The 14,611-nt window shown below is 53.3% G+C and overlaps 1 protein-coding gene across 2 annotated transcripts in view; it reads left to right on the forward strand.

The window, feature by feature from the left end:
• Positions 1–14,611, forward strand: part of LOC135535357 (actin-related protein 2/3 complex subunit 1B-like) — a 40,214-nt gene that overhangs the window by 13,399 nt on the left and 12,204 nt on the right. For both annotated transcript variants that reach the window (XM_064962014.1, XM_064962015.1), the window contains exons 4-5: positions 9,804–10,026; positions 12,541–12,648. In XM_064962014.1, coding sequence (XP_064818086.1) covers positions 9,804–10,026; positions 12,541–12,648 — 331 coding nt within the window. The remainder of the gene's footprint in view (positions 1–9,803; positions 10,027–12,540; positions 12,649–14,611) is intronic.

Below are 14,611 nucleotides of genomic sequence, written 5' to 3' on the forward strand. Positions count from 1 at the left end.
CTCCCATCTCTCCAGGTATAGACTGGGCTCCAGACAGTAACTCTATGCCCCCCCCCTCCCATCTCTCCAGGTATAGACTGGGCTCCAGACAGTAACTCTATTCCCCCCTCCCATCTCTCCAGGTATAGACTGGGCTCCAGAGAGTAACTCTATGCCCCCCCTCCCATCTCTCCAGGTATAGACTTGGCTCCAGACAGTAACTCTATGCCCCCCTCCCATCTCTCCAGGTATAGACTGGGCTCCAGAGAGTAACTCTATTCCCCTTCCCCTCCCATCTCTCCAGGTATAGACTGGGCTCCAGACAGTAACTCTATGCCCCCCTCCCATCTCTCCAGGTATAGACTGGGCTCCAGACAGTAACTCTATGCCCCCCCCTCCCATCTCTCCAGGTATAGACTGGGCTCCAGACAGTAACTCTATTCCCCCCCTCTCCAGGTATAGACTGGGCTCCAGACAGTAACTCTATGCCCCCCTCTCCAGGTATAGACTGGGCACCAGACAGTAACTCTATGCCCCCCCTCCCATCTCTCCAGGTATAGACTGGGCTCCAGACAGTAACTCTATGCCCCCTCCCATCTCTCCAGGTATAGACTGGGCTCCAGACAGTAACTCTATGCCCCCCCTCCCATCTCTCCAGGTATAGACTGGGCTCCAGACAGTAACTCTATGCCCCCCCTCCCATCTCTCCAGGTATAGACTGGGCTCCAGAGAGTAACTCTATGCCCCCCTCCCATCTCTCCAGGTATAGACTGGGCTCCAGACAGTAACTCTATGCCCCCCCTCCCATCTCTCCAGGTATAGACTGGGCTCCAGACAGTAACTCTATGCCCCCCTCCCATCTCTCCAGGTATAGACTGGACTCCAGACAGTAACTCTATGCCCCCCCTCTCCAGGTATAGACTGGGCTCCAGACAGTAACTCTATGCCCCCCCCCTCCCATCTCTCCAGGTATAGACTGGGCTCCAGACAGTAACTCTATGCCCCCCTCTCCAGGTATAGACTGGACTCCAGACAGTAACTCTATGCCCCCCCCCTCTCCAGGTATAGACTGGGCTCCAGACAGTAACTCTATGCCCCCCCTCCCATCTCTCCAGGTATAGACTGGGCTCCAGACAGTAACTCTATGCCCCCCCTCTCCCATCTCTCCAGGTATAGACTTGGCTCCAGACAGTAACTCTATGCCCCCCCCCTCCCATCTCTCCAGGTATAGACTGGGCTCCAGACAGTAACTCTATGCCCCCCTCTCCCATCTCTCCAGGTATAGACTTGGCTCCAGACAGTAACTCTATGCCCCCCTCTCCCATCTCTCCAGGTATAGACTTGGCTCCAGACAGTAACTCTATGCCCCCCCCCCTCCCATCTCTCCAGGTATAGACTGGGCTCCAGACAGTAACTCTATGCCCCCCCCCCCCATCTCTCCAGGTATAGACTGGGCTCCAGACAGTAACTCTATGGCCCCCCCTCCCATCTCTCCAGGTATAGACTGGGCTCCAGACAGTAACTCTATGCCCCCCCTCCCATCTCTCCAGGTATAGACTGGGCCCCAGACAGTAACTCTATGCCCCCCCTCTCCAGGTATAGACTGGGCTCCAGACAGTAACTCTATGCCCCCCCCCCTCTCCAGGTATAGACTGGGCTCCAGACAGTAACTCTATGCCCCCCCTCCCATCTCTCCAGGTATAGACTGGGCTCCAGACGGTAACTCTATGCCCCCCCTCCCATCTCTCCAGGTATAGACTGGGCTCCAGACAGTAACTCTATGCCCCCCCTCCCATCTCTCCAGGTATAGACTGGGCTCCATACATTAACTCTATGCCCCCTCCCCCTCCCCCTCTCCAGGTATAGACTGGGCTCCAGACAGTAACTCTATGCTCCCCCTCTCCAGGTATAGACTGGGCTCCAGACAGTAACTCTATGCCCCCCCCCTCTCCAGGTATAGACTGGGCCCAGACAGTAACTCTATGCCCCCCCTCCCATCTCTCCAGGTATAGACTGGGCTCCAGACAGTAACTCTATGCCCCCCTCTCCAGGTATAGACTGGGCTCCAGACAGTAACTCTATGCCCCCCCCATCTCTCCAGGTATAGACTGGGCTCCAGACAGTAACTCTATGCCCCACCCTCCCATCTCTCCAGGTATAGACTGGGCTCCAGACAGTAACTCTATGCCCCCCCTCCCATCTCTCCAGGTATAGACTGGGCTCCAGACAGTAACTCTATGCCCCCCCTCTCCAGGTATAGACTGGGCTCCAGACAGTCACTCTATGCCCCCCCCCCCTCCCATCTCTCCAGGTATAGACTGGGCTCCAGACAGTAACTCTATGCCCCCCCTCCCATCTCTCCAGGTATAGACTGGGCTCCAGACAGTAACTCTATGCCCCCCCCCCCCTCCCATCTCTCCAGGTATAGACTGGGCTCCAGACAGTAACTCTATGCCCCCCCCCCCTCTCAAGGTATAGACTGGGCTCCAGACAGTAACTCTATGCCCCCCCTCCCATCTCTCCAGGTATAGACTGGGCTCCAGACAGTAACTCTATGCCCCCGCCCTCCCATCTCTCCAGGTATAGACTGGGCTCCAGACAGTAACTCTATGCCCCCCCTCCCATCTCTCCAGGTATAGACTGGGCTCCAGACAGTAACTCTATGCCCCCCCTCCCATCTCTCCAGGTATAGACTGGGCCCCAGACAGTAACTCTATGCCCCCTCCCATCTCTCCAGGTATAGACTGGGCTCCAGACAGTAACTCTATGCCCCCCCCCTTCCCATCTCTCCAGGTATAGACTGGGCTCCAGACAGTAACTCTATGCCCCCCTCCCATCTCTCCAGGTATAGACTGGGCTCCAGACAGTAACTCTATGCCCCCCCTCCCATCTCTCCAGGTATAGACTGGGCTCCAGACAGTAACTCTATGCCCCCCTCTCCAGGTATAGACTGGGCTCCAGACAGTAACTCTATGCCCCCCCCCTCCCATCTCTCCAGGTATAGACTGGGCTCCAGACAGTAACTCTATGCCCCCCCACCTCTCCAGGTGTAGACTGGGCTCCAGACAGTAACTCTATGCCCCCCCCCCCCTCTCCAGGTATAGACTGGGCTCCAGACAGTAACTCTATGCCCCCCCTCTCCAGGTATAGACTGGGCTCCAGACAGTAACTCTATGCCCCCTCCCATCTCTCCAGGTATAGACTGGGCTCCAGACAGTAACTCTATGCCCCCCCTCACATCTCTCCAGGTATAGACTGGGCTCCAGACAGTAACTCTATGCCCCCCTCTCCAGGTATAGACTGGGCTCCAGACAGTAACTCTATGCCCCCCCCCCCCCTCCCATCTCTCCAGGTATAGACTGGGCTCCAGACAGTAACTCTATGCCCCCCCCTCCCATCTCTCCAGGTATAGACTGGGCTCCAGACAGTAACTCTATGCCCCCCCCCTCCCATCTCTCCAGGTATAGACTGGGCTCCAGACAGTAACTCTATGCCCCCCCCCCTCCCATCTCTCCAGGTATAGACTGGGCTCCAGACAGTAACTCTATGCCCCCCTACCCCTCCCATCTCTCCAGGTATAGACTGGGCTCCAGACAGTAACTCTATGCCCCCCCCTCCCATCTCTCCAGGTATAGACTGGGCTCCAGACAGTAACTCTATGCCCCCCCCCCCCACCTCTCCAGGTGTAGACTGGGCCCAGACAGTAACTCTATGCCCCCCCCTCCAGGTATAGACTGGGCTCCAGACAGTAACTCTATGCCCCCCCTCCAGGTATAGACTGGGCTCCAGACAGTAACTCTATGCCCCCCTCCAGGTATAGACTGGGCTCCAGACAGTAACTCTATTCCCCCCCCCCTCCCATCTCTCCAGGTATAGACTGGGCTCCAGACAGTAACTCTATGCCCCCCCTCCAGGTATAGACTGGGCTCCAGACAGTAACTCTATGCCCCCCCCTCCAGGTATAGACTGGGCTCCAGACAGTAACTCTATGCCCCCCTCCCATCTCTCCAGGTATAGACTGGGCTCCAGACAGTAACTCTATGCCCCCCTCTCCAGGTATAGACTGGGCTCCAGACAGTAACTCTATGCCCCCCTCCCATCTCTCCAGGTATAGACTGGGCTCCAGACAGTAACTCTATGCCCCCCTCTCCAGGTATAGACTGGGCTCCAGACAGTAACTCTATGCCCCCCCCCTCCCATCTCTCCAGGTATAGACTGGGCTCCAGACAGTAACTCTATGCCCCCCCTCCCATCTCTCCAGGTATAGACTGGGCACCAGACAGTAACTCTATGCCCCCCCCTCTCCAGGTATAGACTGTGCTCCAGACAGTAACTCTATGCCCCCCCCCCTCCCATCTCTCCAGGTATAGACTGGGCTCCAGACAGTAACTCTATGCCCCCCTCCCATCTCTCCAGGTATAGACTGGGCTCCAGACAGTAACTCTATGCCCCCCCCCCTCCCATCTCTCCAGGTATAGACTGGGCTCCAGACAGTAACTCTATGCCCCCTCCCATCTCTCCAGGTATAGACTGGGCTCCAGACAGTAACTCTATGCCCCCCTCTCCAGGTATAGACTGGACTCCAGACAGTAACTCTATGCCCCCCCCCCCCTCTCCAGGTATAGACTGGGCTCCAGACAGTAACTCTATGCCCCCCCCCTCCCATCTCTCCAGGTATAGACTGGGCTCCAGACAGTAACTCTATGCCCCCCTCTCCAGGTATAGACTGGACTCCAGACAGTAACTCTATGCCCCCCCCTCTCCAGGTATAGACTGGGCTCCAGACAGTAACTCTATGCCCCCCCTCCCATCTCTCCAGGTATAGACTGGGCTCCAGACAGTAACTCTATGCCCCCCCCTCCCATCTCTCCAGGTATAGACTGGGCTCCAGACAGTAACTCTATTCCCCCCCCTCCCATCTCTCCAGGTATAGACTGGGCTCCAGAGAGTAACTCTATTTCCCCCCTCCCATCTCTCCAGGTATAGACTGGGCTCCAGACAGTAACTCTATGCCCCCCCCCCCCTCCCATCTCTCCAGGTATAGACTGGGCTCCAGACAGTAACTCTATGCCCCCTCCCATCTCTCCAGGTATAGACTGGGCTCCAGACAGTAACTCTATGCCCCCCCTCTCCAGGTATAGACTGGGCTCCAGACAGTAACTCTATTCCCCCCTCCCATCTCTCCAGGTATAGACTGGGCTCCAGACAGTAACTCTATGCCCCCCCTCCCATCTCCAGGTATAGACTGGGCTCCAGACAGTAACTCTATGCCCCCCTCTCCAGGTATAGACTGGACTCCAGACAGTAACTCTATGCCCCCCCCTCTCCAGGTATAGACTGGGCTCCAGACAGTAACTCTATGCCCCCCCCACCCCTCCCATCTCTCCAGGTATAGACTGGGCTCCAGACAGTAACTCTATGCCCCCTCCCATCTCTCCAGGTATAGACTGGGCTCCAGACAGTAACTCTATGCCCCCCCCCTCCCATCTCTCCAGGTATAGACTGGGCTCCAGACAGTAACTCTATGCCCCTCCCCCTCCCATCTCTCCAGGTATAGACTGGGCTCCAGACAGTAACTCTATGCCCCCCCTCCCATCTCTCCAGGTATAGACTGGGCTCCAGACAGTAACTCTATGCCCCCCTCCCATTTCTCCAGGTATAGACTGGGCTCCAGACAGTAACTCTATGCCCCCCCCCTCCCATCTCTCCAGGTATAGACTGGGCTCCAGACAGTAACTCTATGCCCCCCCCTGCTCCCATCTCTCCAGGTATAGACTGGGCTCCAGACAGTAACTCTATGCCCCCTCCCCCTCCCATCTCTCCAGGTATAGACTGGGCTCCAGACAGTAACTCTATTCCCCCCCCTCCCATCTCTCCAGGTATAGACTGGGCTCCAGAGAGTAACTCATGCCCCCCTCCCATCTCTCCAGGTATAGACTTGGCTCCAGACAGTAACTCTATGCCCCCCCTCCCATCTCTCCAGGTATAGACTGGGCTCCAGAGAGTAACTCTATTCCCCTTCCCCTCCCATCTCTCCAGGTATAGACTGGGCTCCAGACAGTAACTCTATGCCCCCCCTCCCATCTCTCCAGGTATAGACTGGGCTCCAGACAGTAACTCTATGCCCCCCCTCCCATCTCTCCAGGTATAGACTGGGCTCCAGACAGTAACTCTATTCCCCCCCCCCTCTCCAGGTATAGACTGGGCTCCAGACAGTAACTCTATGCCCCCCCTCTCCAGGTATAGACTGGGCACCAGACAGTAACTCTATGCCCCCCCCTCCCATCTCTCCAGGTATAGACTGGGCTCCAGACAGTAACTCTATGCCCCCCCCTCCCATCTCTCCAGGTATAGACTGGGCTCCAGACAGTAACTCTATGCCCCCCCTCCCATCTCTCCAGGTATAGACTGGGCTCCAGACAGTAACTCTATGCCCCCCCTCCCATCTCTCCAGGTATAGACTGGGCTCCAGAGAGTAACTCTATGCCCCCCCTCCCATCTCTCCAGGTATAGACTGGGCTCCAGACAGTAACTCTATGCCCCCCCTCCCATCTCTCCAGGTATAGACTGGGCTCCAGACAGTAACTCTATGCCCCCCCTCCCATCTCTCCAGGTATAGACTGGACTCCAGACAGTAACTCTATGCCCCCCTCTCCAGGTATAGACTGGGCTCCAGACAGTAACTCTATGCCCCCCCCCTCCCATCTCTCCAGGTATAGACTGGGCTCCAGACAGTAACTCTATGCCCCCTCTCCAGGTATAGACTGGACTCCAGACAGTAACTCTATGCCCCCCCTCTCCAGGTATAGACTGGGCTCCAGACAGTAACTCTATGCCCCCCCCTCCCATCTCTCCAGGTATAGACTGGGCTCCAGACAGTAACTCTATGCCCCCCCTCTCCCATCTCTCCAGGTATAGACTTGGCTCCAGACAGTAACTCTATGCCCCCCCCCTCCCATCTCTCCAGGTATAGACTGGGCTCCAGACAGTAACTCTATGCCCCCCCTCTCCCATCTCTCCAGGTATAGACTTGGCTCCAGACAGTAACTCTATGCCCCCCCCTCTCCCATCTCTCCAGGTATAGACTTGGCTCCAGACAGTAACTCTATGCCCCCCCCCTCCCATCTCTCCAGGTATAGACTGGGCTCCAGACAGTAACTCTATGCCCCCCCCCATCTCTCCAGGTATAGACTGGGCTCCAGACAGTAACTCTATGGCCCCCTCCCATCTCTCCAGGTATAGACTGGGCTCCAGACAGTAACTCTATGCCCCCCCTCCCATCTCTCCAGGTATAGACTGGGCCCCAGACAGTAACTCTATGCCCCCCCTCTCCAGGTATAGACTGGGCTCCAGACAGTAACTCTATGCCCCCCTCTCCAGGTATAGACTGGGCTCCAGACAGTAACTCTATGCCCCCCCTCCCATCTCTCCAGGTATAGACTGGGCTCCAGACGGTAACTCTATGCCCCCCTCCCATCTCTCCAGGTATAGACTGGGCTCCAGACAGTAACTCTATGCCCCCTCCCATCTCTCCAGGTATAGACTGGGCTCCATACATTAACTCTATGCCCCCTCCCCCTCCCCCTCTCCAGGTATAGACTGGGCTCCAGACAGTAACTCTATGCTCCCCCTCTCCAGGTATAGACTGGGCTCCAGACAGTAACTCTATGCCCCCCTCTCCAGGTATAGACTGGGCTCCAGACAGTAACTCTATGCCCCCCCTCCCATCTCTCCAGGTATAGACTGGGCTCCAGACAGTAACTCTATGCCCCCCCCTCTCCAGGTATAGACTGGGCTCCAGACAGTAACTCTATGCCCCCCCATCTCTCCAGGTATAGACTGGGCTCCAGACAGTAACTCTATGCCCCACCCTCCCATCTCTCCAGGTATAGACTGGGCTCCAGACAGTAACTCTATGCCCCCCCTCCCATCTCTCCAGGTATAGACTGGGCTCCAGACAGTAACTCTATGCCCCCCTCTCCAGGTATAGACTGGGCTCCAGACAGTCACTCTATGCCCCCCCCCTCCCATCTCTCCAGGTATAGACTGGGCTCCAGACAGTAACTCTATGCCCCCCTCCCATCTCTCCAGGTATAGACTGGGCTCCAGACAGTAACTCTATGCCCCCCCCCCTCCCATCTCTCCAGGTATAGACTGGGCTCCAGACAGTAACTCTATGCCCCCCCTCTCAAGGTATAGACTGGGCTCCAGACAGTAACTCTATGCCCCCCCTCCCATCTCTCCAGGTATAGACTGGGCTCCAGACAGTAACTCTATGCCCCCGCCCCTCCCATCTCTCCAGGTATAGACTGGGCTCCAGACAGTAACTCTATGCCCCCCCTCCCATCTCTCCAGGTATAGACTGGGCTCCAGACAGTAACTCTATGCCCCCCCTCCCATCTCTCCAGGTATAGACTGGGCCCCAGACAGTAACTCTATGCCCCCCCTCCCATCTCTCCAGGTATAGACTGGGCTCCAGACAGTAACTCTATGCCCCCCCTTCCCATCTCTCCAGGTATAGACTGGGCTCCAGACAGTAACTCTATGCCCCCCCTCCCATCTCTCCAGGTATAGACTGGGCTCCAGACAGTAACTCTATGCCCCCCCCCCTCCCATCTCTCCAGGTATAGACTGGGCTCCAGACAGTAACTCTATGCTCCCCCTCCCCCCCCTCTCCAGGTATAGACTGGGCTCCAGACAGTAACTCTATGCCCCCCCTCCCATCTCTCCAGGTATAGACTGGGCTCCAGACAGTAACTCTATGCCCCCCCTCCCATCTCTCCAGGTATAGACTGGGCTCCAGACAGTAACTCTATGCCCCCCCCCATCTCTCCAGGTATAGACTGGGCTCCAGACAGTAACTCTATGCCCCCCCCCTCTCCAGGTATAGACTGGGCCCCAGACAGTAACTCTATGCCCCCTCCCATCTCTCCAGGTATAGACTGGGCTCCAGACAGTAACTCTATGCCCCCTCCCATCTCTCCAGGTATAGACTGGGCCCCAGACAGTAACTCTATGCCCCCCCTCCCATCTCTCCAGGTATAGACTGGGCTCCAGACAGTAACTCTATGCCCCCCCCCTCTCCAGGTATAGACTGGGCTCCAGACAGTAACTCTATGCCCCCCCTCTCCCATCTCTCCAGGTATAGACTGGGCTCCAGACCGTAACTCTATGCCCCCCTCCCATCTCTCCAGGTATAGACTGGGCTCCAGACAGTAACTCTATGCCCCCCCCCATCTCTCCAGGTATAGACTGGGCTCCAGACAGTAACTCTATGCCCCCCCCTCTCCAGGTATAGACTGGGCTCCAGAGAGTAACTCTATGCCCCCCCTCCCATCTCTCCAGGTATAGACTGGGCTCCAGACAGTAACTCTATGCCCCCCCCTCCAGGTATAGACTGGGCTCCAGACAGTAACTCTATGCCCCCCCCTCTCCAGGTATAGACTGGGCTCCAGACAGTAACTCTATGCCCCCCCCCCTCTCCAGGTATAGACTGGGCTCCAGAGAGTAACTCTATGCCCCCCTCTCCAGGTATAGACTGGGCTCCAGACAGTAACTCTATGCCCCCCCTCCCATCTCTCCAGGTATAGACTGGGCTCCAGACAGTAACTCTATGCCCCCCCCCCATCTCTCCAGGTATAGACTGGGCTCCAGACAGTAACTCTATGCCCCCCTCTCCAGGTATAGACTGGACTCCAGACAGTAACTCTATGCCCCCCCCCTCTCCAGGTATAGACTGGGCTCCAGACAGTAACTCTATGCCCCCCCTCTCCAGGTATAGACTGGACTCCAGACAGTAACTCTATGCCCCCCCCCCTCTCCAGGTATAGACTGGGCTCCAGAGAGTAACCGTATCGTGACCTGTGGGACGGATCGTAACGCGTATGTCTGGTCTCTGAAGGGGGAGGTGTGGAAGCCCACCCTGGTCATCCTCCGTATCAACCGGGCTGCTCGCTGTGTCAGCTGGTCTCCCAAGGAGAACAAGTTCGCTGTGGGCAGCGGGTCACGCCTCATATCCATCTGCTACTTTGAACAGGAGAATGACTGGTGAGGACTGGACAGGACTGGGTTTAACTATATCTGTTATAGAGAATGACTGGTGAGGACTGGGTTTAACTATATCTGTTATAGAGAATGACTGGTGAGGACTGGGTTTAACTATATCTGTTATAGAGAATGACTGGTGAGGACTGGGTTTAACTATATCTGTTATAGAGAATGACTGGTGAGGACTGGGTTTAACTATATCTGTTATAGAGAATGACTGGTGAGGACTGGACAGGACTGGGTTTAACTATATCTGTTATAGAGAATGACTGGTGAGGACCAGACAGGACTGGGTTTAACTATATCTGTTATAGAGAATGACTGGTGAGGACTGGGTTTAACTATATCTGTTATAGAGAATGACTGGTGAGGACCAGACAGGACTGGGTTTAACTATATCTGTTATAGAGAATGACTGGTGAGGACAGGACTGGGTTTAACTATATCTGTTATAGAGAATGACTGGTGAGGACCAGACAGGACTGGGTTTAACTATATCTGTTATAGAGAATGACTGGTGAGGACTGGGTTTAACTATATCTGTTATAGAGAATGACTGGTGAGGACCAGACAGGACTGGGTTTAACTATATCTGTTATAGAGAATGACTGGTGAGGACAGGACAGGACTGGGTTTAACTATATCTGTTATAGAGAATGACTGGTGAGGACAGGACAGGACTGGGTTTAACTATATCTGTTATAGAGAATGACTGGTGAGGACTGGGTTTAACTATATCTGTTATAGAGAATGACTGGTGAGGACCAGACAGGACTGGGTTTAACTATATCTGTTATAGAGAATGACTGGTGAGGACTGGGTTTAACTATATCTGTTATAGAGAATGACTGGTGAGGACTAGACAGGACTGGGTTTAACTATATCTGTTATAGAGAATGACTGGTGAGGACTGGGTTTAACTATATCTGTTATAGAGAATGACTGGTGAGGACTGGGTTTAACTATATCTGTTATAGAGAATGACTGGTGAGGACTGGGTTTAACTATATCTGTTATAGAGAATGACTGGTGAGGACTAGACAGGACTGGGTTTAACTATATCTGTTATAGAGAATGACTGGTGAGGACTGGGTTTAACTATATCTGTTATAGAGAATGACTGGTGAGGACTGGACAGGACTGGGTTTAACTATATCTGTTATAGAGAATGACTGGTGAGGACTGGGTTTAACTATATCTGTTATAGAGAATGACTGGTGAGGACTGGACAGGACTGGGTTTAACTATATCTGTTATAGAGAATGACTGGTGAGGACTGGACAGGACTGGGTTTAACTATATCTGTTATAGAGAATGACTGGTGAGGACTGGGTTTAACTATATCTGTTATAGAGAATGACTGGTGAGGACTGGACAGGACTGGGTTTAACTATATCTGTTATAGAGAATGACTGGTGAGGACCAGACAGGACTGGGTTTAACTATATCTGTTATAGAGAATGACTGGTGAGGACTGGGTTTAACCATATCTGTTATAGAGAATGACTGGTGAGGACCAGACAGGACTGGGTTTAACTATATCTGTTATAGAGAATGACTGGTGAGGACCAGACAGGACTGGGTTTAACTATATCTGTTATAGAGAATGACTGTTATAGAGGACTGACAGGACAGGGTTTAACTATATCTGTTATAGAGAATGACTGGTGAGGACCAGACAGGACTGGGTTTAACTATATCTGTTATAGAGAATGACTGGTGAGGACCAGACAGGACTGGGTTTAACTATATCTGTTATAGAGAATGACTGGTGAGGACCAGACAGGACTGGGTTTAACTATATCTGTTATAGAGAATGACTGGTGAGGACTGGGTTTAACTATATCTGTTATAGAGAAGAGAATGACTGTTATAGAGAATGACTGGTGAGGACTGGGTTTAACTATATCTGTTATAGAGAATGACTGGTGAGGACTGGGTTTAACTATATCTGTTATAGAGAATGACTGGTGAGGACTGGACTGGACTGGGTTTAACTATACCTGTTATAGAGAATGACTGGTGAGGACTGGGTTTAACTATATCTGTTATAGAGAATGACTGGTGAGGACTGGACAGGACTGGGTTTAACTATATCTGTCAATTTTGTTCCCTATGTAACAGGCTCTGTCCTAAAGACCATCCTAGTCCCTGTCCTCAATACCATCCTAGTCCCTGTCCTACATACCATCCTAGTCCCTGTCCTACATACCATCCTAGTCCCTGTCCTTAATACCATCCTAGTCCCTGTCCTTAATACCATCCTAGTCCCTGTCCTTAATACCATCCAGGTCCCTGTCCTATGTAACAGGCTCTGTCCTCAATACCATCCTAGTCCCTGTCCTAAATACCATACTAGTCCCTGTCCTTAATACCATCCTAGTCCCTGTCCTATGTAACAGGCTCTGTCCTAAATACCATCCAAGTCCCTGTCCTACACAATGCAGTACTTCAACCATATCGCAACCACGTTTCAACCATATCTCAACCACGTTTCAACCCTGTTATTCCCAGGTGGGTCTGTAAGCACATCAAGAAGCCGATCCGTTCCACCGTCCTCAGTCTGGACTGGCATCCGAACAACGTGCTGCTGGCGGCTGGATCCTGTGACTTCAAATGCAGGTAGAGAGAGAGAGACCGTCAGAGACCATGTTTCAGCCTCATCAGTAGAGAGAGAGAGACCGTCAGAGACCATGTTTCAGCCTCATCAGTAGAGAGAGAGACCGCCAGAGACCATGTTTCAGCCTCATCAGTAGAGAGAGACCGTCAGAGACCATGTTTCAGCCTCATCAGTAGAGAAAGAGACCGTCAGAGACCATGTTTCAGCCTCATCAGTAGAGAGAGACCGTCAGAGACCATGTTTCAGCCTCATCAGTAGAGAGAGACCGTCAGAGACCATGTTTCAGCCTCATCAGTAGAGAGACCGCCAGAGACCATGTTTAGCCTCATCAGTAGAGAGAGAGAGACCGTCAGAGACCATGTTTCAGCCTCATCAGTAGAGAGAGAGACCGCCAGAGACCATGTTTCAGCCTCATCAGTAGAGAGAGAGACCGTCAGAGACCATGTTTCAGCCTCATCAGTAGAGAGAGAGACCGTCAGAGACCATGTTTCAGCCTCATCAGTAGAGAGAGACCGTCAGAGACCATGTTTCAGCCTCATCAGTAGAGAGAGACCGTCAGAGACCATGTTTCAGCCTCATCAGTAGAGAGAGACCGTCAGAGACCATGTTTCAGCCTCATCAGTAGAGAGAGGGACCGCCAGAGACCATGTTTCAGCCTCATCAGTAGAGAGAGACCGTCAGAGACCATGTTTCAGCCTCATCAGTAGAGAGAGAGACCGTCAGAGACCATGTTTCAGCCTCATCAGTAGAGAGAGAGACCGTCAGAGATCATGTTTCAGCCTCATCAGTAGAGAGAGAGACCGTCAGAGACCATATTTCAGCCTCATCAGTAGAGAGAGAGAGACCGTCAGAGACCATGTTTCAGCCTCATCAGTAGAGAGAGAGAGACCATCAGAGACCATGTTTCAGCCTCATCAGTAGAGAGAGACCGTCAGAGACCATGTTTCAGCCTCATCAGTAGAGAGAGGGACCGCCAGAGACCATGTTTCAGCCTCATCAGTAGAGAGAGACCGCCAGAGACCATGTTTCAGCCTCATCAGTAGAGAGAGAGACCGCCAGAGACCATGTTTCAGCCTCATCAGTAGAGAGAGAGAGACCGTCAGAGACCATGTTACAGCCTCAGTAGAGAGACCGTCAGAGACCATGTTTCAGCCTCATCAGTAGAGAGACCGTCAGAGACCATGTTTCAGCCTCATCAGTAGAGAGAGAGAGACCGCCAGAGACCATGTTTCAGCCTCATCAGTAGAGAGAGAGACCGCCAGAGACCATGTTTCAGCCTCATCAGTAGAGAGAGAGACCGTCAGAGACCATGTTTCAGCCTCATCAGTAGAGAGAGAGACCGTCAGAGACCATGTTTCAGCCTCATCAGTAGAGAGACCGTCAGAGACCATGTTTCAGCCTCATCAGTAGAGAGAGACCGTCAGAGACCATGTTTCAGCCTCATCAGTAGAGAGAGAGACCGCCAGAGACCATGTTTCAGCCTCATCAGTAGAGAGAGAGACCGCCAGAGACCATGTTTCGGCCTCATCAATAGAGAGAGACCGTCAGAGACCATGTTTCAGCCTCATCAGTAGAGAGAGAGACCGTCAGAGACCATGTTTCAGCCTCATCAGTAGAGAGACCGTCAGAGACCATGTTTCAGCCTCATCAGTAGAGAGAGAGACCGTCAGAGACCATGTTTCAGCCTCATCAGTAGAGAGAGAGACCGTCAGAGACCATGTTTCAGCCTCATCAGTAGAGAGAGACCGTCAGAGACCATGTTTCATTCTCATCAGTAGAGAGAGAGACCGTCAGAGACCATGTTTCAGCCTCATCAGTAGAGAGAGAGAGAGACCGTCAGAGACCATGTTTCAGCCTCATCAGTAGAGAGAGACCGCCAGAGACCATGTTTCAGCCTCATCAGTAGAGAGACCGTCAGAGACCATGTTTCAGCCTCATCAGTAGAGAGAGAGAGACCGCCAGAGA

This window comes from Oncorhynchus masou, unplaced genomic scaffold, assembly GCF_036934945.1.
Source record: "Oncorhynchus masou masou isolate Uvic2021 unplaced genomic scaffold, UVic_Omas_1.1 unplaced_scaffold_486, whole genome shotgun sequence".
In the NCBI taxonomy this organism is placed as follows: Eukaryota; Metazoa; Chordata; class Actinopteri; order Salmoniformes; family Salmonidae; genus Oncorhynchus; species Oncorhynchus masou.